Source organism: Rhagoletis zephyria, unplaced genomic scaffold (assembly GCF_001687245.7).
Source record: "Rhagoletis zephyria isolate East Lansing unplaced genomic scaffold, Rhagoletis_zephyria_1.1 Rzeph_scaffold_03084, whole genome shotgun sequence".
Taxonomy (NCBI): domain Eukaryota; kingdom Metazoa; phylum Arthropoda; class Insecta; order Diptera; family Tephritidae; genus Rhagoletis; species Rhagoletis zephyria.
The window spans coordinates 25784-49146 of NW_016160168.1; the positions used below are offsets into that span (position 1 = coordinate 25784).

The window sequence follows — 23363 nt, forward strand, 5'->3', positions numbered from 1 at the left end:
GCTGGCGTTGTTGGTAGTATTTATGTTAGGTCCTTGGTAGACAACAAAGCCCTTCACTACTACACTGATAAGGTCCAATCGGTTGGTTCATGAAAGGATTCAGTCTTTCACACAGAATAGTCGGCAGGACTTTGTACGAAATATCAACAAGACTTATTGCGAGATAATTGGCACTAACGGCGGGATCTCCCTTCTTGTCGATTGGATAAAGTACACTCACGATTCCAGTTTTGGGGCATGTATTCATCAGACCAAATTCTGCCCAACAGCTGGTACATGCGCCCGACCAACTCCTCGCCGCCGTCGTTGAACAGCTCAGTCGGTATGCCGTCGGCTCCGGGGCCTTGTTGTTTTTTGGTCACCTTATTGCTGGTCTCACCTCTCAGAAGGGCGGAAATAAGTTTTTACACCGATGGATCAAGCTAGACAACTGGGTTGGCTACGGAGTTTTTTATAAAGAATTAGAACTGGAATTATTCGCCCGAATTCCGTACCACTACAGCGTTTATCGGGCATACGTTCTAGCTATGAAAGAGGTGGCTGTGAATCTTAATATATATGCCATAACGAAGACTAGGATTAATATCTTCTCGGATAGCCAAGCGGCCATCAGATTAATAAACGCGGTAATGCTAAGATTAAAGGCTGCACAGGAATGCCTGGCAGCCCTAAATAACATTGGCACCACCTTCAAGGTCAGTCTCATATGGCTCCCGGGACTTAAATATATTGAAGAAAATTGCAGAGTCGATGAGCTAACGAGGAAAGAATTAAGGATTAGAAATAACATCATTCAAGAGGCCGATAGGTCTTGGTTAGACGAGGCTACTTGTACAACAACTTGGCTACTATGACCGCAAATTGATGGGGAAAAAACCGAAGAACTGCTCAGCCTCCCAAGGGAAAACATTTCGAAGACCATTGCTTGCATAACCGGTCATTGGCTATTTGGCAGGTGCGCTTCGAGAGTAGGAATATTCTCCCATGAATATTGCAGAAGTTGCAGAGATGAGGAAGAAGAAGAAGCAGTTGTGCACTTCTTCTATAGCTGCCCAGCTTTAGCTAAGAACAGAGCGGGATTTCTAGGTAGGCACTTCTTCAGCTCTCTCACGGAACTATCCGGTGTAGGAATAAGACCAATCCTACGCTTCATAAGAGCTTCAAAATGGTTCCCGTATTTCACAGTGGTACCAAAATGGACCTGCAATGGACCGACTGCCACATCAACCTAACCTAACCTATCGCTCAAACGCCACTTAGAACCACTAAAACAATTCTCCGTTTAGTCAGACCTCACTGAAACAGCGACACGCGGTGTACAAATCTCCCGAGTGCCTAGCGTTAGTTGAAATTGTCGAGTGGAATTAATGGACTAGCCGATCTAGCTGGTGCTAAGTAAGTCACAATAAGAACAACATAGGAAAAACTTACTTATTTGTACAGATGTCACTTGGTCGTTCAGGTTATTTATTAACTTCTCTACGCAGGTGGTTATTTATGCGGCATCATAATTGGTTCGATTAGCTTCAGACAGTTGAGCAATAAAGAGCAAATAACATAAAAATACAAATGATAATTTTTCAAAGACCAATCAATAGTTATGTATGTACTTATGCAGTTGCAAGCAAAGAGAAGCGATCATTGCAAGCGTACACTTACATACATACATACACAGATTTATGTACATACATGGACAGCAATCAAAATATTCCCAGGCAGCCAATCTTCAATGCTAAGTAGTTAGACGCGTGGTAGATTTATATGCAGATACAAACAAATGTATACACGTATAAATTATCCTACATCCGTACTCACTTACATACATATGTATATACATATGAGGGTACTTGCATTATATTGGTAGATATATTGATAGTTAAGCATGCGTCACTTTGAATTTCCATTGCAAACTTCACCACTAACTTGACAGCCTTATGGCGAGCCAGAGGCAGCTCCTGTCCTACGTGTTGCAGCGTCGAGAATGAGAATTACACGCACCAGGGCAAGCCGCACAGACGATCGCCACATCGCGAATGTATCCACATATGTGTGTGTGCATGCTGGATGTGTTTTCTTGTATTTAATAAGAAGCACTGTTGAGCAGAAGCCGCAAGAGCAACAACTTTAGTGCAATAGCAACAACAACAAAAGCTGCGATGAAAGGAAGAAATGAAGGAGCAAAAGAGGCTGCAGCGCGCGCAACCTACAGCAGGCAGCTTGAGGTTGGCGGCTCCGCACTGGCTCGAACGGTTTGTTGGCGGCGCGCAATTGCATTGAACGGAAAACTGACCGTCCGATCGACCATTCGACCGACCAACCAACCAACCAACCGACAGTGCGATCTTTTCGTCCGCCGTTTGCGCTCGATGTGTGATCGTGTTATTCGTTTTAACATTGGGGTGAAAAAAATCTACGTTAACGCTTTTGTTTGTTTGCTCCACAGAGACCAAATCATTTGTTAGAACGCGATTATTTGTGTTTGCGACACAATGTTTGGGTCTTATCGGTAAGCAATGATCAGCGCAAGAGTGCGCGCGCGCGCTAACGCTCGTCCTCCCGCCCGATCGAACGCCATCGCAATCGAATCAAAGAGCAAAGAGGCAACAACAACAACATGCGCACATCACACACATCCTCAGACACCTACCGCCCCAATGAATACAATTGCCGGTAATGCCGTGTGAATATGTTGTTGTTGTTGTTGCTGTTGTTCGTGTTACTCTTGTGGCACTTTTGACCAAAGCTACGCAGATTTACAAGTAGCAGGCTGCTTGTGGCAGCCCGGCAGACAAACTGCGACAAGCCGCGCTGCTGCAATCCTTCGTAAATTCAATTTAACACCTTTTGGCGGCATCCTTTTCGCGCGCGCGCTTCGACGCTACGAGACACATGCATTGTTATTTTGCAGCGCGCAATGCGCTAGCCACTTTGGCCACGGGTGTTGTTTATTTTGCTGTTGTTGTTGTTGTTGCTGCTGGGTTCTTTGCTTCTAGCCATGCTTTTATTTGAACATATTTTAATTCTTTCGCCTGTAGCTACCGCTGTTTTACATGTTCTATTTGTGGTCATCGCACGTGCGACAATTTTCACATTTGATCCTGTCCGCGACGCGACGCGGCGGCGTGGAATACCGCCGGCACGCCGCGCGCGAATGGCAGGGTGGTGGTTGGCGAACATTCACATACTCGTGCATATTTGTATGTAGAATTCATGTTTTGGGCTGCCATTTATCGCCGTGGCGGCTGCGCTGGCGGCGGCTCTGATGGTGGCAGCCACAATGACACCTCCTTGGCATTGGCATGGCACGCTACAGAGAAGAGGCTGTGGTGAAGCAGCATCGACATTTTGTGACGCTACATACATATTGCTTTGTGAAATTCTTTCAAGTTTCGCCTGCTGCTACTGCTGCTTCAACAAAACTTTTCCAATAAACAATTTGATTTGTATAATTATTTGCAGCAGAAAGCGCTGTATGTAGGCGTGCAGATTTCAATATGCTTCTACGTTTTAGATTTCATATCAGCGCGCTTGCGCATGCTGGCACCACAGATGATGTTGCTGATGTTGATGATGGCACCATATCGTCATTGTGTAGTCAAATGAGCAAAACTTAACCCACGCATGCGTGGTTGCTTAAGCAACAAATGAACAAAAAAAATTAATAATAAATAAAAAATAAAAGTAAATCTACAGTTTACGCTTGCCCCTCAACTCATCTTCGTTTCACTGACTGCTGATGATATCATGTGCGCGAGAATATAGTCCAAATGTAAAGCTTTTTGGCATACGAGCATTATTTAGCACTTAAACAATATATTTAAATTAAAATTGTTAACAAAAATAAGTTTGCAGTGGACACAGATCTGGTGGTAGCGTCAACCCCCGCACTCATAGCGCTATGCCGGTGCCCTAAACTCTGCCAACATCCACGCAAAATGTTAAATCAATGACCAATTTTGGTAGTTAACCAAGCACGTTCATAGATTTTGCTTATCTACCCAGTCCAACCACCCACTTTCGGCAGATGTCGCTAAATATTTATGACGCACACCTATGTACATTAGGGTGCATGTAGAGTAACATAAAAAAAGTCGCTGGAATTATAAGATCTATTATATTTTGAAACTTCCGCCGAAATATTTCAGAAAAATATTAAGATTTACGGGAGCTGGAAGTACCTCCAAAAATAGTTTTTTTTATAAACAAAATTAGGTAGAACATTTTTTTTGCCAAAAAATCACCTCCGATGAACGGTAAACGCCTAGAAAGTCTAAATAAAAATGTTAAACAATTTTATCATCGGAATCAAAATACCTAATGAGATTTTTTGCAGTATTTTCAAATCAGCTCAGCTCACGTAAATCTTAATAGCTCTGATCCAGTACTCCATGAACTTGCAGGTTTTTACACAAAACTTGCAGGAAGTTACAAGAAAAATGATCGCGTTCTCCAAAATCCTTTAAATGAGAGTGATTTTTGGAGAGTTGTGTAGAGAATGAACTTACCCGAACTTTTTATTGTGGTAAAATCATGAAAAGTGTCAAGCGATCACTGGTTGCCGTTTTTACAAGAAAAAATGCTTTTTTTGTTCCCGTACGTTTTGTTTTTACTCACTTTTTACTCTCACTTCAGAGAGTAATTTTGCTGTTTGACATTTTTACAGGATTTTACACCAAAAGTATTGGATCAGAGCTAGAATTAAAAAGAATTTTTTGGCGGACGTCCTAAAATATAATAAATTCTATATTTCCGGTGTAAGAACCGTAACTTTTTTGGTGCGCCACCCTAATGTATTTATGTGTGTATGCCAATGCATACGTCTGAAGCATCTTTTTCTCTTTCCCGTTGGTTTTCATGTTTTATGAAATAAAATGTATGGCTTTGTACTAATTTAAGTACATTTGATCGAATAGCGTTTTGTTGCCCAAATCTGTAAGTCTTTGCTGCAAAATATATGAAAACTTGGCTAATCTATGACTATGTCGCCATTTATGTTGCGATCAGCCAATGAAAGAGTTCGTTGAGCTTTGAAACTAGGTTAGTTTTATGAAGCACGCAAACATTCTTCTTCTTATTTGGCAACAAGACCAAGTAACTTCGCTAACTTTCTCTCCTCTTTGCAAAGTTCTCATAGCAAAGGTAAAAAAAAAAAAAAATCGGTGAAAAGTTCTCTCGAGCAGACAGCAGGTGGTTTATATGTTTTTGGGATCGTTGAACACCAAACTGCAGTCCGTTTTGTTCCATCATGTTAGGATCCTTTTCTAACCTGATTTTTTTTTATAAATATTGGCGGATTTAAAAGTTATGTAAAAAAATATCCATCATTTTGGACCCGCAATTTGCTATTTAAAATTCGATCCGCCATTTTGGATTTTACAAAACTTAATACATACTCTTAATCAACGACCTTAAAAACTTCTTATTACCAAGATTAGAGTAAATCCGTCAATATAACCTATATTTATAAAATTTGGTAATCAAATAAAGTCCGCTAGGTTTTTTGAGGTTAGGAAAAATCCTGACTTGATGCAGCAAAACGGACTTCGGACAGATTCGTGTTCAGCGACCTCGAAAATACCTAGTCTGGTCAATAGAACCTTTTGTAGTGGTTCAACCTAAGTGGGTGCCGTTACCTTTATTGGTCACCCACGGGAGCCGAAGAAGGCTTCTATACTTCTACATTCCATGTTCTTCAATTAACTGATGTTAACAACAGAGCGATAGATATCAAAATCTCCAGCAGAGCTTTCTCATCTCTGTTTGACACGCATTATAACTTATGCAGCCATAGTCTGGTGAAAATCGCTGGATAAAAGTGGAAATCAGATTAAAGTTGGGACCGAGCAGAGACTCGCAGACTTCGGTTTCAGGATTCGTATACGATATCTAGATAACTAGAGAAGAATGCGATGCCGACGTACCTCCCGGAAATAATGGTATTGCCATCATCGCGCCAAGACGAAAGCATAGGTGCGGTTCTCTATTGCCTGCCTAACGTCTGCAGTGTCTTTCAGGCGGAATTCTTTGCCATAGAGCAGGGTGTTTGTATTTAAAAAAGTAAATGTCTATTAGGGAAAAGTACTACATATATACCAAACGGCATTGATAGCCTTAGTATTCAAGGTAGTAAAGTCAAGATTTATTCGGAAATGTTACGCATTGCTTGAGCCAACAGTACATACTAACTCCGGCCCTACATGTCATTCTTTCCTGACATCCTCCTTGGAGGCTCGGGACTATTCTGTCGAGGAATAGCATCACTTAGTGACGTCACGTCGCTCTTTGCTCGGCACTTTTACACCGCAATATCGAATGTAACGAAATAGCGGATTAGATTGCTAGACTTAGTTCGGAAATGCTAATCGACGAAGCGGATAACTCCCTACAACCACCGTTTTGTTATCGACTGAGGAAAAGTGATGAGTACACCACATCCGTAACAAATCACTTATGGACTAACCGACACGACTGGGAAGTATCAAGGTCTTTAGTTTTCCATATGCAAAGGCTCTTTGCATGTCGCCAATAGGTACTTTTCCTTNGCCCTACATGTCATTCTTTCCTGACATCCTCCTTGGAGGCTCGGGACTATTCTGTCGAGGAATAGCTTCACTGCGTGACGTCACGTAACTCTTTGCTGGGTACTTGTACACAGCAATATCGAATGTAACGAAATAGCGGATTAGATTGCTAGACTTAGTTCGGAAATGCTAATCGACGATGCGGATAACTCCCCTACAACCACCGCTTTGTTATCGACTGAGGAAAAGTGATGAGTACACCACATCCGTAACAAATCACTTATGGACTAACCGACACGACTGGGAAGTATCAAGGTCTTTATTTTTCCATATGCAAAGGCTCTTTGCATGTCGCCAATAGGTACTTTTTCTTTTGCTAGTCCACCGCAAAACAAACCATTTTTGCTTCCTTTTCTGAGGGGGAAAATATTGCCCACGGGCTGTGGCGATCAGTTCGATGACCACAGCGCTGCTGAAATTAAAATGGGCAGTTCATATCATATAGTCGTCTTGTCTAAAACCTCATTTTACCTCGAACGGTTCAGAGAGGTCCTTCCCAAATTGGACCGTATTAATTTTGTGAGACTACCAAATTTAAAAACTGCATTAGAGGTAGCTGCTTTTTGTGTTTTCTAACCCAGCTTTAAAATCGACAAAAGGGTGTCGAGCTAACCCGCATTATTCCAGGAGTTGTCGCTCACCGATGAGGTACAGCAGCAACTAAAAAAACTTTTTAAAACCGACCATGCTGGATGCATACATACATACATACTGTAGTACACTTCGATGATTATCGAATAGTTCACTGGTCGATTAACAAGAAAAATAACTATGAAAAATGTAGGGAGTTCCAAACCGTGTTAAATTCAATTCAAAATTTTAATAAACCTGTTCAAAATTGCAGAGGACAGCAGTAAACTTGAAAGAAAATACTTATTTTAATGTTGGTTCGTTTTGAGTTAACAGCCGAGATGGGCNTCTCGAACGGTTCAGAGAGGTCCTTCCCAAATTGGACCGTATTAATTTTGCGAGACTAGAGGTAGCTGCTTTTTGTGTTTTCTAACTCAGCTTTAAAATCGACAAAAGGGTGTCGAGCTAACCCGCATTATTCCAGGAGTTGTCGCTCACCGATGAGGTACAGCAGCACCTAAAAAAACTTTTTAAAACCGACCATGCTGGATGCATACATACATACATACTGTAGTACACTTCGATGATTATCGAATAGTTCACTGGTCGACTAACAAGAAAAATAACTATGAAAAATGTAGGGAGTTCCAAACCGTGTTAAATTATTTTTTAAACGGTATGTGCACTACTTCAATTCAAAATTTTAATAAACCTGTTCAAAATTGCAGAGGACAGCAGTAAACTTGAAAGAAAATACTTATTTTAATGTTGGTTCGTTTTGAGTTAACAGCCGAGATGGGCACTACTACAACAAACCTGATGAGAACTGCATAGAAATAATATGTTGTAGTGTTCGTTCGTGTTGAGTTAGCCTGACTTGCTTAGAGGATGCTCCTTTTTTTGGCTGAAGCCACAGTCAGCTATTCGATTGATGCTTTGCCTTGCTGACTTAAATTATTTTATATGGCGAACATAAGGTTGATGTGCCACTATTTTGTGTTCAATGAATATTTATTTAAATTTACCAAGGCGCACAAGTACCCTGAGTTATCGGTAGCTCCAATTTTTTATGGTTAGATTTTCTTTAAAAAATATCTACAGTTTTTCTCTTTTTACACTTACTTTTTTCTCAAAATGTTGCTTTTAACTAATATTAACCTAATTCCTTTTCTCCTTTCAGGCGTACGAGCTCTCTACATTAACTGGCACACAAGTGATGCTGCTAGTCGCCTCAGAGACTGGGCACGTTTATACGTTCGCCACCCGCAAATTACAACCAATGATCACATCAGAGGCTGGTAAACAACTAATACAAACTTGTCTTAATTCACCAGATCCGCCCAGTGTGGGCGGTGGTGATCAACGTATGTCAGCGACTGGCTTCGAAGAGACCGAATTAAGCTATAACATAGCAGACGAGGACTCAAAAGTAAGACAATTAATTTACGGCCATCACGGTCACGCTCATCTCAGTCATCCGCAAGCGCCCGCATCACACTACGGACTCGAGCAGAGTATAATGCAATCGCCATATAGTGGTGGCCAACCATCACCGTTATCGCACGCGCAAGCGTACGCAACGCACGGTGGGCATGCGCATCATACGCACGTACCACATGTGCCACATTCGACGCACTCACACATGTCGCATACGCATTCGCAGCGATAGGTGAATGATGGCTGGCAGGGCATAACACAAATGTTAGGCGATAGGATATGCAATCAAATTGCTTGTAAGCGCACTTTTCTGGCGTGCGAAAGCGCTTGAATGCGTACCGCGCTTTCATTTAAGCTTTCACGCAAGCTTTCATGCGCTTGATTGTAATGTGCTGTGTGCATACAGTGCCTTCATGCGGCTTAGCGTTACTCTAGATTTGATGAAAATTATAGTGTCAGCTGTCACATTTTTTTCTTTATTTAAACGCATGTACTTAATTAATTAATTAGTAAAAATCGACATTCCAAACTACTTATATGTATTTCCTTTTAATACCTTCTTGCATATAATATACATATAGTGAAAATACGTAACGTAGTACTCGTGGTCATAAACGTTAGCTGCATTCGCGCATGCTTTCTTATCAGCAATATTACTTAGTTGTATGTATCGAATAAATAATAACGAATATTACGATCAATGATCTCGCCTTAAATTAGAACATAAATGCTCAATACTTTAATATGAAGAGAACTAAAAGAAGTAGAAAACAAAAACAAAAAAAAAAACATACGAAAATACGAAACTAGTCATTTATGATGAGTTGACACGAATCTAAATCTAAAGTAATAAGACAAAATCCAATTACCTACATACATACGTACATACATACATATCATATTCTTGTTGTAATCTCCATTAAGTTGAACTGTGCCATATTTTACTCGTACTTCAATTTCCAAACACCACTTAAGCCAGTCAAACACATGTCTCCATAGTTGCATATATTTAAATGAAGTGAAGTGTGCTTTAAGGCGTCGAGCGAGCGTGTGTGCGTGGCATATCCTTGAGTCGTGGGGCGAGCAAACAAATGAGGTCCTTAAACACATACCCGCACTTAACACGCCTCCCTCAGCTTCACTTCTTGCACTCAAAGCGTGTACCAGTGCCATAAATTGGAGCCTACTGTACCCATTCTAAAAAAATAGTAAAAAAAAATAACAAATGACAATCAATTGTCTTATAAACAAATCACAAAGAGACGAAAAGGGCGAAATATCGTGTGAAAATGAAGGCAAAGAGAAAAACTAGTGAATTTTTTCTTATCTAAATAAAAAAGTTATTAACTGAATTTAGTGCCATTTTTGAACAAACTCGAAAGCTTTAAGTTTTCGTCGGCTATTGCAAAAATAAGAAAAACGAAGCGTAAAAAAAAATAAATTAGAAATAAATATTTTTTTAATTTGCGAATGATACGTGCAATAAATAATTTACATAAGTAATTACCAATAAAAAAAAAAAAATACTATAAATAGTGTAAAAAAAAATATTCTGCTGCAGAAGAGTCTAAGTAGTAGTGGTCGCGGATATGAGATTGAGCGTGATCGGTTGCATAATGTGTTTGTTTTTAGTATGTAGTAGTAAAGTATTAAGTGTTTAGTTGTTGTAAGAATTTAAACATACGTCAAAAATGTTAGACAAAGTTGCTTATTGTCATTTAAGTAGATTTGCGAAATCAAAAAAAAAAAATTAAGCGAAATCATAAAAATTCATGTATTGGTTATGGAGCTGAAGGCGTGTGTGACTCAGAAACAGGAAATTTGGAAAACTTGAAACAAATTTTCAAGAAAAACTTATTTTTTTAATTCAAATTGAATTCTTCTAAACTCAACTAAGTTGTTCTAATGAAATGCCATAGAGCTTATTTGAGCTACAAGCAAATTTTTGTCTACATGTTTCTTTTTCAATTCGTAATTTTTTTTAAACATATTTCATTAAATTTTTTCGACCAACTATTTTTTTAACAAATTTTTTCTACTATCTAATTTCTGTAATTTTTTTTAAATGTTTTAATTTTTACAAAAACATTTTCGGGCGTTTAAGATTAAAAACAATCTTTCAAAACTAATAAAAGCAATAACAATTAACCTCTTGTAATTTTTTATACTTCCATTTTTTCAATTTATTGTATACAAAAATTTTTAACTTATTGAATATTGAGAAAGCGACCTTAAGGCAATAAAAATTAAAAATAATATTTCAAAAGAGTTTAAAATTTTTTTTTGCAATTTTTTTAGAAACCACACAAGTTTTCTAATAAAGAAATTGCTTCAAATATATTCAAGTTAAAGTTCAAATGTTAATAAAAAATATTTAAATTTATTTAATCAGATTTACTAAAGTTGTAAAATTAGCAAACAATTTTCTTGCAATTTTTTTAGAAACTGCACAAGTTTTCTAATAAAGAAATTGCTTCAAATATATTCAAGTTAAAGTTCAAATATTGATAAAAAAATATTTAAATTTATTTAATCAGATTTACTAAAGTTGTAAAATTAGCAAACAATTAAAAGCAAAAAATAAAATTTTCCGTATTACAATTTTGAAGCATGCTTTGAAAACTAAAATTTTTTCTATTCATAATAAATTGCCTACCTAAATCAATTTTGTGTCCAAAATGTACATTGTCTAAAATATTTGATTCACTTATTTACAATTTTTCCAAACTCCTGTTAAAATCTGAATGCAAAAATTTGTATTCAACAATTTTATAATGAGCTCGAGGCCATTTTTTTAAATGAAAAATTTATTGTGGAAAAGCAACAACAATTTGAAAATGGTAGAAGTGAATTTGTGCGTAAAACACGCTTCGTAGAACTGCCAACACGAATTTCAGAACATCGCTATATTTTTTCTATTATTTAATGCTTAGCACATTTGATGTAGACACTTTTTTAGTTTTATATACCATTTAGTTATGGTTTTTACTTTTACAAACAAAACACACATACATATACATACATACTTTTATTTATTTCTGTCAAACGGAAATCAAAAAACCATAGTAAAGAAGACAATACTTTATTTGTATAAAAAAGGAAATAAAAAAATATTTTTTAAGTTTAGCAAATGCACTATTAAATCAATTAATCGGCTCCCAAATAATTCTTAAAATATTATATTAGAACACAAAAAAATTTACACAATCAAAATCAAAAATCCCATAACCGCTGTAATTATATAAAAATAAATACGAAACTATTGTAATTTTAGTGAATTTGTGACTCGAAACTGGAGAACTTTTTGCTTTGTTTCTTAAACAGTGTATTTCTGATTTTTAAAAACCCAATAGTACATATTTTTTATGCTGAACCGACTGACGCAATTTCTTTAAACCCATATTCGTTTTTTAGTGAGTCAACTAAGCTTTTTTCTCTATTTATTTTCTATTGATAAAGTTATCATTTTTAAAAGCTTTTATTTAACTTGCTACGGCTATGTACATATGTCTGTTTGGGTCAAAGCATGCAATCGAATTTTAACCAACTTCCCTATGAATTAGTCCGCTAGGTGGCGGAGAAATCGAGATATTTGAAACCCCCGTTATTAAAATCCGATTTGGTTCATACATGGGATTTATATTACCTACATATGAATGTGCTCAATATTCGATTTTGCCGCACTATGGTCATGGAAATTCGTCGGTGCAAATCGATTTGTGTACATCGACTGACGCCATGCTGGTTTTCCAAAAGGACTTATTGAATAAAACTTTAGAAATAACAGGTGAAGTCACAAAGTGGATTTTAAATAGTTTCTAAATAAAATATATAGCCGCAAAGTTGGGCTGGGGTTCACTGGACCTCATGTGACTATTACGGGTTAAACACAAGTGACATCTTCTTCAGAACTGTTTTCGTAATAAAGCTTTTTTCAACTTACATATAACGTTTGACATAAATATTGTAATATTTTATTAAACTGACTAAACTTAGCACTTTGAACCACTTTTCAAAATATTTTAGGAATAAAACGTTCTTAAATATCTTTTGTGCGACTTACCATCATTTTACATACTGATTAAATTTAATTTTATGGGGCAACCCTCTTAGAAATATTTGCGAAACAAATCTTGTNCACATATGAATGTGCTCAATATTCGATTTTGCCGCACTATGGTCACACGGGGTTCAGTGGACTCCAGACCGAAATTCGTCGGTGCAAATCGATTTGTGTACATCGACTGACGCCATGCTGGTTTTCCAAAGGGACTGAAATTATTGAATAAAACTCTAGAAATAACAGGTAAAGTCACAAAGTGGATTTTAAATAGTTTCTACATAAAATATATAGCCGCAAAGTTGGGCTGGGGTTCACTGGACCTCGTGTGACTATTACGGGTTAAACACAAGTGACATCTTCTTCAGAACTGTTTTCGTAATAAAGCTTTTTTCAACTTACATATAACGTTTGACATAATATTTTATTAAACTGACTAAACTTAGTTAGACCTTTAAAAGCACTTTGAACCACTTTTCAAAATATTTTAGGAATAAAACGTTCTTAAATATCTTTTGTGCGACTTACCATCATTTTACATACTGATTAAATTTAATTTTATGGGGCAACCTTCTTAGAAATATTTGCGAAACAAATCTTGTAATACTTTACTCAATTGGTATTTGAATGCTTAACAGGTGGCAACACTCTTCAAAATATTTTCAAAATAAAGCTTTCTTAACCCTCATTCATTTGTCATCCATATTCAGCCCAATTCTGAATACTCTAGGGGAGTTTGTTCTCCGAGGATTAGTTTCTCCCGAGAAAGAAATCCTCCAATAATAAACTCCCAAGGAATACTGTTTTCCCCGAAAATTTGGGAGGAGGAAATTCGAACTTCGATAGCTATTTGGCAATTTTTTAACAGCTCAACTCCGCCATATAAAGTAAAAAATCGTCAGGGAGTTTTTATTCATGATAGGCGCAAAGCGAAAAGAGATAAAACTTCCAGGGAGTTTCTGTTCAGAATCGGCCTGATTGTAATTCTTCATTCCACGTTTTATCTAAATTGATGTTCACGTTTTAAATAGGTGGCAATCTTGTTAAAAATGTCTCCGCAAGCAAAGCTTTCTTAGATCTCGTTCGTTTGTCATCCATATTGTACAATTTCGACGCACTTATGGTTTAAAGTAGAATTTAACTTTTCAAGCAGGTGGCATCCCTTTTCAAAAAATATGCTATATTTTAATCCAGGCCATAAACCTCTCGGTTTATACACACATGAAAATATTTTACTTAACTTAGTTTCGAAATAAAGCTTTCTTAAACATCTCTGGTTTGATACCTTTATTAAAATATTTCGCTTGACTTGATAATTTAATGGACTTTAATTTTTTTAAAAGGTGGCAACCATCTTGAAATATAATTTCGAAACAAATCGTTTTTGAAAACCTTTGGTGTGACGCCCACTTTGTTGTGGTACAATTTGACTTGTTAATTAAATTGCCATTGAATTTCTAAACAGGTAGCAGCTACCTTTAACAATAGTTTTGAAATAATGCTTTCTTAAACCTCTCGTTTGATACCCATATTAAAATATTTCGCTTAACTTGTAAATGGATTCTAAGTTTTTCAATAGGTGGCAAGCCTCTTAAAAAGTTATGTCGAAATAAATATTTTTTGAACGCCTTTCGTTTGACGCCCACTTTATTATGATACAATTTGACGTATGAATTAATCGATTTTAACTTTTTTAAGAGGTGGCACCCCCACAAAAATATTTTGGAAATTAATCGTTTTGCAGCCACTTTCGTTTGACATCTACACTGTTGTCATATTTTATTTAACGTGTTTATTAATCGATTTTAATTTTGAAAAAGGTGGTAACTCTCTTCAAAAAATAGCCTTTATTTTATTCCAGGCTATAACCTATCCGTGTGCCAAATTTTATTGAAATACGTCTAGCAGTTTTAGCAAGAGCAATAAACATACTCACTCACAAACTTTCACATTTAAAATAGTATTAGTAGGATCAGTGGCATATTCGACCCCGGCTTTATAAAAGCTAGTTGCGGCACTTTGGATCGCCTTTTTTGGACGCGGACATAGGAGTGATGCAAGGCGAATTTATACAAGGTGGTAGCGGCAGCCCAAAAACCAAAAAACTGCACAAACAAATTATACACACATTGGTAATCAGTGCAAACCAAAATTACAACAAACACTTCTCTTTGACAAACAGTACAAATTCACCTTGAAAACAGTTGATCCGGTAACACCACCTTATATAAATTCGCCTTGGACTGGCGAATATTCCTCATGAATGGTTTGCCTAAAGTAGGCAGTCGAACTTACCCACATTACTTAATTTTTTGTCCGTTCTGGACAAATGTTCACCGAACGAACCTTATGAATCCTCAGAAACTGTTGGTCCTTGACATTCATGTGAAAACCTAATAGAAATTGTTGGTATCGGCCTTTTCTATTTTTATTAACTAACTTCGAAACCTGAATTTAAGTTTAAATGGCAAAAAGTCGTTTAGTTCAGATTGAGCTCTAGCACATATGCATACAGTTTTTCAACCTCTTTGTGAATGATTTGCAACAAAGCACTGCATTCATGAGCGCTGCCCAAAAACATGTTCAAATACAACTTCGTAAATTCATTCATAAATCGGCGCTATCAACTGCTAGGTCATTCATACATAAATATGTAATGGTAGGTGCATACTCGATTCGCACCAAAAACTTGTACGCACTACGCGTACACTTTTTGTTTGTTTTATGCGTATTAAAATGCATATTGCGTCGTCGCTTCCGCTTCTCGTAAAAACAGCGCCAGTTGAAGCCTACGCAAGCTAAGCTAAGCTACATGCAAAACAAAAAATCAAAATACGAAAAGCTAATGTAAAATTTATATGAATACTTAAATTTTTATTTTAAAATCCAGCTTCAAAATAATACCGTTGTTGAAAAACAAAATTCCAATAAGTCAGAGATAAGTAGAGCGCTCGCCAATTTGTTTCTGCTGATCTTCACTGAGCTTTTCCGCACTCTACGGGCCATAGCCCCCACCCAAAGTGAATAATGTCAATGTCAGTGGCAATGTGGCAGCAGTGTGGCACTGGCAAGCGTGGGACACAATGACGTGTGCCATGCCGCCCAAAAGTTTGCATACATGCAAACATATTCAGTTGTATGAATGTCTTATGTACATACATACATATACACTCAGCGCGGCGGCGATCAGTTGTAGGCAGGCAAGCGCATGCGCGCCAATGACATTGCCGATAGCACGAAAATAAAAATATAAAAAAAGCGAGTTGATATAAACGTGGTAAAAAACATATCAGCGCAGCGCAACGCAAGCGTCATTCAGTAAACAAAAAAAAAAAAAATAAATAAATTTTCCACTCTTTCAGGCTTGTTAAGCATAGTCGACGCCGCATGCTTTGGCCGATCACTTTAGTAGTGATTGGCTGCTCGTAGGTGTTTTTTTTCGAACTCTTATTTACATACATTTTTTGTATGCAAAGTACTCAGCAATCAGCCGGTGTGGGGGCTCGCGCACGCTCACATGCGCCATGTGTGCCACTGATCTCTGAGTGATCTTCACAATGATCTACATGATCAGCTCCACCGTCGGCGGCCACAGTTCATTATCAACAGTGCCAACTACGCTGTAGCTTAGCTTACTACTGCGCGCCATAGTAAACAATAGTTAAAACAATCAGTTTTTTATTATATTTATTAAATTAATATTAAATGCATATATGTATCTATAAGTAAGTGCGCTTGCTTGCCGCTTGAAGCTTCGGCCGACCAAATTTGGTAGGGGTTGTTCGCTGTAGTAGGTACATGCATGAATTGTATTGTATAACTAGCAATTGGTTCTCGGGGCCAGCGCTAGCCACACTAGCGTAAGTGTTCGAACGAATGCGCGGTTTGAATTTGTCAATGAGTTGGTAAGTGATCGTGTCAGTCATCNACAATTGGTTCTGGCGGCCAGTGCTAGCCACACTAGCGTAAGTGTTCAAACGAACCACCAGCGCGCGATCGAATGAGTGAGTGCGCGGTTTGAATTTGTCAATGAGTTGGTAAGTGATCGTGTCAGTCATCTTGCTCTTCCGAGTGTGTGTGCGTGTGTGGGCTAGGGCGCGCGCGCTCGTGTTTGTGTGTCTGTGCTGTTAAATGAGCTAGAGAATCGCCGCTGCCGCCAACTCACTGCACACAACAGCTGGCTGTCAAGGTTAAATGCTGTACCGCGCGCGCGCACTGAACGATGGCGCGTTGTAGTGGGTTGATCGATTTTTTTTTCTTCACGCTTCAAGCTTACAAGAATCTATATATTTTATTTTTTAATTGTTATATATTTTTTTCTAGCAACTCATTTACGTCTACTTTAGCTACAATTTACAAGCGCGCTGTTGTGTTTAAGCGCTCACTTTTTCTTCAATTTTGTCGTTTTGTTTTTGCGCGGGTGTGCAGTTACGTTTGTGCTTGCTGGTGTGTCTGTATGTATATACATCTGTGTTTTGCGCTCTTACCGTGACTACCAAATATGGTTTTATTCTTTCATGTTTTTTCGGCTGCCACACAGCAGCTATGCGCGCTCCCTACTTTAGCGTGCGCCTTCCGTCTCCAATTTTCCACGTCGCCAACTTACCAATGTAGATACATACATATGTATGTATAAGTATGTCGTTAAAGAGAAGAAAAAAAGAACATTTTTCATTCAATGATTTTTATTTAAACATAAATGCATAGCTTTAATTTTCTTGGCAATTACAAGCTTAGTAACAACAAAAGCGAAAATCAAATTTTAATTTCATTTATTTTTCTTCTTGCTTGCGCGCTTATATTGCTAACTGTGCGCGCACGAAAATATCGACTGTCAATAACTTATTGTAGCGCATGCGCGACAAACGATTTTACATATTCGCGTAAGTATGCCGCGCAGCAGTTTGAAGTTAACAAAAGTCAACCGCCATTTATTTTATCTACTCGAGGAAGCATTGAACTTCCGCAGCGCAATTGTTGCTAATTCGCATATCGTTAAACACATACGTGCGCACAACATATGCATTTCGAGCGCGCGCGTCTTGGTGTTGAAATCTTCTGTTGTTGTGCTCCTTTTCATGTGCCCTACCGTTCAGCGTTTCTCCGCGCTCTTTCTACGTCCCCCATTTTTCACGGTGCGTATCATGCCGAAAGCGCGTCGGCTTGCGCTGCGCCCGTGTTGCTGGCATTTCAAAGGTTTTCGTTAATTTTGTACGTTTTTAGTGCATAAACCCTCCATATACTCTGTTCCAGCTCCTCGACTTAGCGGCTTCTGGGCGCGGTTGATCACTAAATATTTGGTGACCACGTGCGCTTTTACATTGGCAACATTCGTAAATTTAATTGCGTGGAAACGGTGGTGGTGGTGGCGGCAGCATCCAAAGCATTTGAAGAACAACGGCACGCGTTCGTCGCCGTCGCCGTCGCCGCCGTCACCATCACCACCACAATCGCCAAGCCACTGCTTTCGATTAGGCGCGTACTTCCAATTTTCGGCCACAGCCCACTTGGCCCGCAGGCACAACGCAGGCGCATTTATTATTGTTGTTGACTCATCTACCAACTAGCGAGCAGATGCCTCCTCTGTTGTTGCCCTTGCTGCTGTTGCAGCCGATGGCAATGCCGCCAACAACGAATATTCGAAATGCATTTACTCAACAACGACAAGAATCTTAGAAAGCATTCCGCATTGTATTCACCTTTGTGCAGTTTTGCGTTCGCCTACCACTGAAAATTTTCGTTCCTTTTCATCGTACTCGTATAATAAGATTGAAGTCAGCAGCCGCCAACAGTAGGCAGCGGCAGTTCAAGTCCAAGGCGGTAAAAAAATCGCAATTGCGCGTTGACTCTTGACTGGTCACTAGCCACCGCGGCGTATACCTTTCGCTTTGTTATGTGCGTCGCATCAAAGGTAACGCGCGCGCCGCGTGTGTGCTTGCCGCGCGCACGTGTGTTTGAATATGTGTGTGACACGCTGTGGAGGAGCAGTCCAATGTATGCCCTCTTAATTTCAATAGTCAACCTCATCGTTGTTGTCGTAGTCCCAACCATCAGTTGCTCTGTTCCAGCTGCACTCTTGGCTGATAATATCGCCTAAGCGTACTTTTTGTAATCCAATTGATTGTTTAGTAGTCGCTTCTGGAATTCGGCATTTTTTCTAAAGCTGCTGATGCTGCTGTTTACAGCCACATCGGCGGTGTGGTGAAGATATGAGCGCATGCGAGTACATATGTATGTTGTGTGTTTGCGCTAGACCTCACCGCTGGTCCTGTTGTTTTCAAATCCATTGTAGATAGTCGCAGGCTTCTTAACGGTGGCGTCTCCTAAGTACGCGTTGCGGTTCTGTAAAGAAAACGAGAATCGGTTAGCTTTGTCTTTCGGATATTGTGGTAAATATTTGAAGGAATAATGAAATGATCGTTACAGTGGAGGAGTTGGCATTTTATTAAACAGTGGACGCACAGTGCAGTAAGCTATAAAGCATAATAATAATAATATTTTGGCGCTTGCAATTTTTCTAAGTGGCGTGCGTCCTGATTTTGTAATACAAATCTTGGCACCTACAATTCTATGCCGCCTCCGATCGGCNGTCAACTAAAACATAAAATAATACTATTTTGGCGCTTGCAATTTTTCTAAGTGGCGTGCGTCCTGATTTTGTAATACAAATCTTGGCACCTACAATTCTATGCCGCCTCCGATCGGCAAACGGTTTTATGATAAGCTTTTTCAAGGCAGAAATGTACTCGGAGGTTGGCCATTGCCTGCCGAGGGGTGACCGCTGCTAGGAAATTTGTTTTCTAATTTAGAAGTTGTGCGGACTAGGACCGAACCCAGGTCCTACGGAGTAGCAGTACGCATCTCTAACAACTTAGCCATAACAGCTCCCTGAATTGACTTTGCTGATTATAAACAAATATTGGGTTCTTTAACGATTTCGTCTGTAGGGGAGTGTAGAGGAGAAGTTTAATCTAATTGCTTTATACTATGTTGACGTTAAAACCTACTTTAATAGACAAATAGGACCATGTTTAAATTTTGTAACGGTAAACGAAAAGGCCTTGTTTCATCTCGGCAATAGGTTCTTAGTTACCCCAAAAGTCTGTTGTGAGCTGCTTTAAAGAATTTTTGACAAGTGAAGTACTAAGTGTCGAAGTACATGTCATGATCAAGATAAGGCCATCAATTTAACTTTTAGCATTTGAACGCTACAATTAGATCGAAGGCGGTCTAAGGAGCTCTAGAGACTAACCAAGTTACACTTTCGCTATTGGTCGAACTTCTAACCCTTCCTGCGCCAGATGCATGGAGGATGATGGAGTGGAATCATCTAATCTGGTGCCCTGCCATTGACGAGCGTAAGGTCCAAGCATCGATGAGCTTTAGGGAATGAATATAAGTCGCTTGGGGAGCTTCCTTGCGAGCACGGAGCGTTTTTCTTATAAGAAGCTTTAGGTGTTGTCGTTCTGTCTCTTCACCCTCACCCTTCTTATAAGAAGCTTTAGGTGTTGTCGTTCTGTCTCTTCACCCTCACCCTTCTTATAAGAAGCTTTAGGTGTTGTCGTTCTGTCTCTTCACCCTCACCCTTCTTATAAGAAGCTTTAGGTGTTGTCGTTCTGTCTCTTCACCCTCACCCTTCCTGTATCCAATTCCTTCAAGACTATAGTCTTATACTCGTATATATACTCGTAAAAGGTCTAACGTTGTGATCCAACTCAAGGTGCTTAGAATTCTTGGTCACGTTGGTTTATGATGTATTGTTATGTTCTTCTTTTCTAAAATTCAGAGCTCATCATAACACTACGTCCAGCTCTAATGTTCTAATGAAACCAGAAAGTTTCGAGAGCGTTAGAGAGTGAATGTGCATAACAGCCGGAAGTGACCCGTTTGCAGTCCTATTATAAATCTCACGTTTGTCTTTTGAAGGGTGATTAGCTCCCTAGATCTTCTGGGGGTTGAACAACGAACTAATACTTAACAATACTTGTTAACCCCATTGAAAGTTGCTGAGAAGATAACCCTACGTCTGGGAGACATATCATGGTTTGCTTGCCTTAATTTTATGGTAATACAAATTTTATGAACATTTTTTCCAAAGATAAGGAGTCATTAAATATTTATTTAATATTTAAATTTATTAAGAAATATTTTTCATTTAAAATGGAAATTCCACCGATTTCAATGTTCATTTCGCGAAAAGTTTAAAAAGCATATGTGCCGCTGACGTAAATTATCATAGCAGGGTTAAGGTGATTGATCTCTGGTTTCGTAGCTTTTTGTTTTACACTTGATCTTTTAGCTTGCTAATTCGCAACCGAACTTGCTGTGCGCCCTAGTAGCGCGCCTTTATATACCCGAGGTTTCTCGACGTCGAACTTTTACATCTTTTATCGCATTTTCTTTCATTCTCTTGTTGTTCGCTTTAGCCTGTCATTCATGTTTTGCAGTAATCGCCACAATATGCAGTAGTGTATTCCTAATTTTTGTTAGAAATTTACAAAACTGGTTTCACTTTTTGTAGTTGAAAATTTTTTCAACCATAGACGTGCCTCTCTCAATTTAAACTCAGTTTACATTTTTCAGTTTACAGGTTTCGAGGAAGTAATATGGCTCTATCATCATTTTGGATTAAATAGCCGGTCTTTGTTGTTCCAGCGATTTTGTCGCTATGAGGGGAGTTTTTTATAGACTGCTTACCCATGGAAAGCTTTAAACTGGTTTCTGTAGCTTGAGTCAGATATAGGCGATTTAGATAAATTTCAGTGGAATTTGGCAAAATAGGAAATGATCCCTTTTAAAAGCTCAATACTTAATGTATTATGAAACGATTTTCCGTCGTCTCGTGTAAATGTTTGTTTGGAGACAAATCGGTTTCGACGTTGTGTCATCTTTATTATCATTTAGTTTCTTACTACTGATCCAGAAGGAAAAATAAAACTCCTAAGAGCAAACGCACCTCTCTTCTGGAAGGGGCATGCGAGAGTTTTTTCTTAAGATGTTTAGAAAAATATTAAAATTTGTACAACTTGAATACATTTTTGTTTGCCTTCATGCTAGTCTTCAATTTACGTGCTTTCTTCTTGTTACAATGTTTTAGTGAAATCTCTGCTAGTTGAAGCGAGTGAAAGCACTAGAAAACATTTACACGTATGGATCTAAGCTTTATGGCAGAGTTTGTAGAGGGGTCTTTTGTAGGAAACATACACATACATATTCATGAGCCTCAAATTAAGGTTTCTAGAGCACTGCATTGTTTTCCCACCAGAGATAGCTGCCATTTAGGAATGAGTCGATTGGATGCATCATTATGGTAATAAAGGAGCAAGCCTTGGTAACCAGCGCGATGCTCGCAAAAAGTAGAGGGAAGTCTGACCACTCTTTTGTGTGTTTCTGATATTTTTCTAAAGAGACATACATATATGGAACCCACGTGGTGGGCTTTCGTCCACTTTTGATCATTTTCTAATTACTCTTACATATATGGCACCAGACCGCAAGAATATTCAACCGGAAGCGATCTAGGCGATGTTTCACTTCCTGCGAACTCTCCTTGCACAGATGGGCCTTATGGCAGCTCAGGGAGCACTAGGTGAACGCCAGAACAATTACTAATTTTATTGTAGTTATGTACCCGCATGATCTATCAAGCTGGACCTTGACCTGAGGAATTCGGGCGATCTTCTTAATCTCGCAAAGTCGCAACTCTCCATTTTGGTTGGTTTTTTCGACAAAATTTCCAATGGCACCTCGCGCAGTGAGATTAAATATCAAACTAAACCCTTACTTTCGCCGTTGCCTGGAGAATGATGAGGTGCACTTAACTCAAAATTTCCTCTTAGCCTGCTCAGTATTTTCTGGGTAGAGATTTCAAAAACTTGGAGAACTTTGTTCTTGGCACACCAAGTTTACCCCCTCTTCTCCTCCTTATTGGCGCTGTAACCGCCTAAGCGATTTTGGCCGAGTCCAAAACAGCACGCCAGTCATTTCTCTTCTGTTCTAACTGACGCCAATTGGAAATGCCAAATGAAGCCAAGTCCTTCTCCACCTGGTCTTTCCAACGCAGAGGAGGCCTTCCTCTTCCACTGTTACCAGCATCGCGGCACGCGTTGAATACTTTCAGAGCAGGACCGTTTATGTCCATTTCAACGACATGGCCAAGCGAGCGGAGCCGCTGAATTTTAATTCGCTACACTATGTCTATATCGTTGTAAAGCTCATACAGCTCATCGTGAAATCGTCTGCGGTATTCGCGCTCGCCAACGCGTAAAGGTCCGTAAATCTTATTAGGTTAGGTTAGATTAACCAGGCGCCTGCAAGTTTTTGTAAACAGATGTCTTAGAATAATCCTCCGAATTTGTTTGGCCTAAAACAATCTCAAATTAGGAATTGCTCAGAAAGGCTAACATAAAGCCCCTTAACATCTGGTTTCGAGGATAAAAATGAAAGTGATAGGCCACACTTGCAAAGAAAGTTTTGGAATGGACTCCTCTAATCCCCCTATCCTCATCTTCCAAACAAGATGTACACAGGCGATGGTCGGTGATGCCTATGTCGTTTCCATGGATTGTGTCCCGTAATCAGTCTCATTAGGACTCGTATATCACTTCTTCTCTGTGTGAGGAACGATTTTGCTACCACCATGCCAGGCCTTTTCAGGAATTGATTGGTTGTTTTGCAGGCGAACCGCAGTTCGCCAAATCATCAGCCAGTTCAGG

General features: G+C 38.9%; 1 protein-coding gene across 1 annotated transcript in view; it reads left to right on the top strand.

The window, feature by feature from the left end:
- The window catches only part of LOC108368354 (serum response factor homolog), a 49731-nt gene that overhangs the window by 7666 nt on the left and 18702 nt on the right, over positions 1 to 23363 (top strand). Inside the window, 1 exon segment of the mRNA XM_017623200.1 lies at positions 8332 to 8580. Within this exon segment, the coding sequence (XP_017478689.1) occupies positions 8332 to 8580 (249 nt within the window).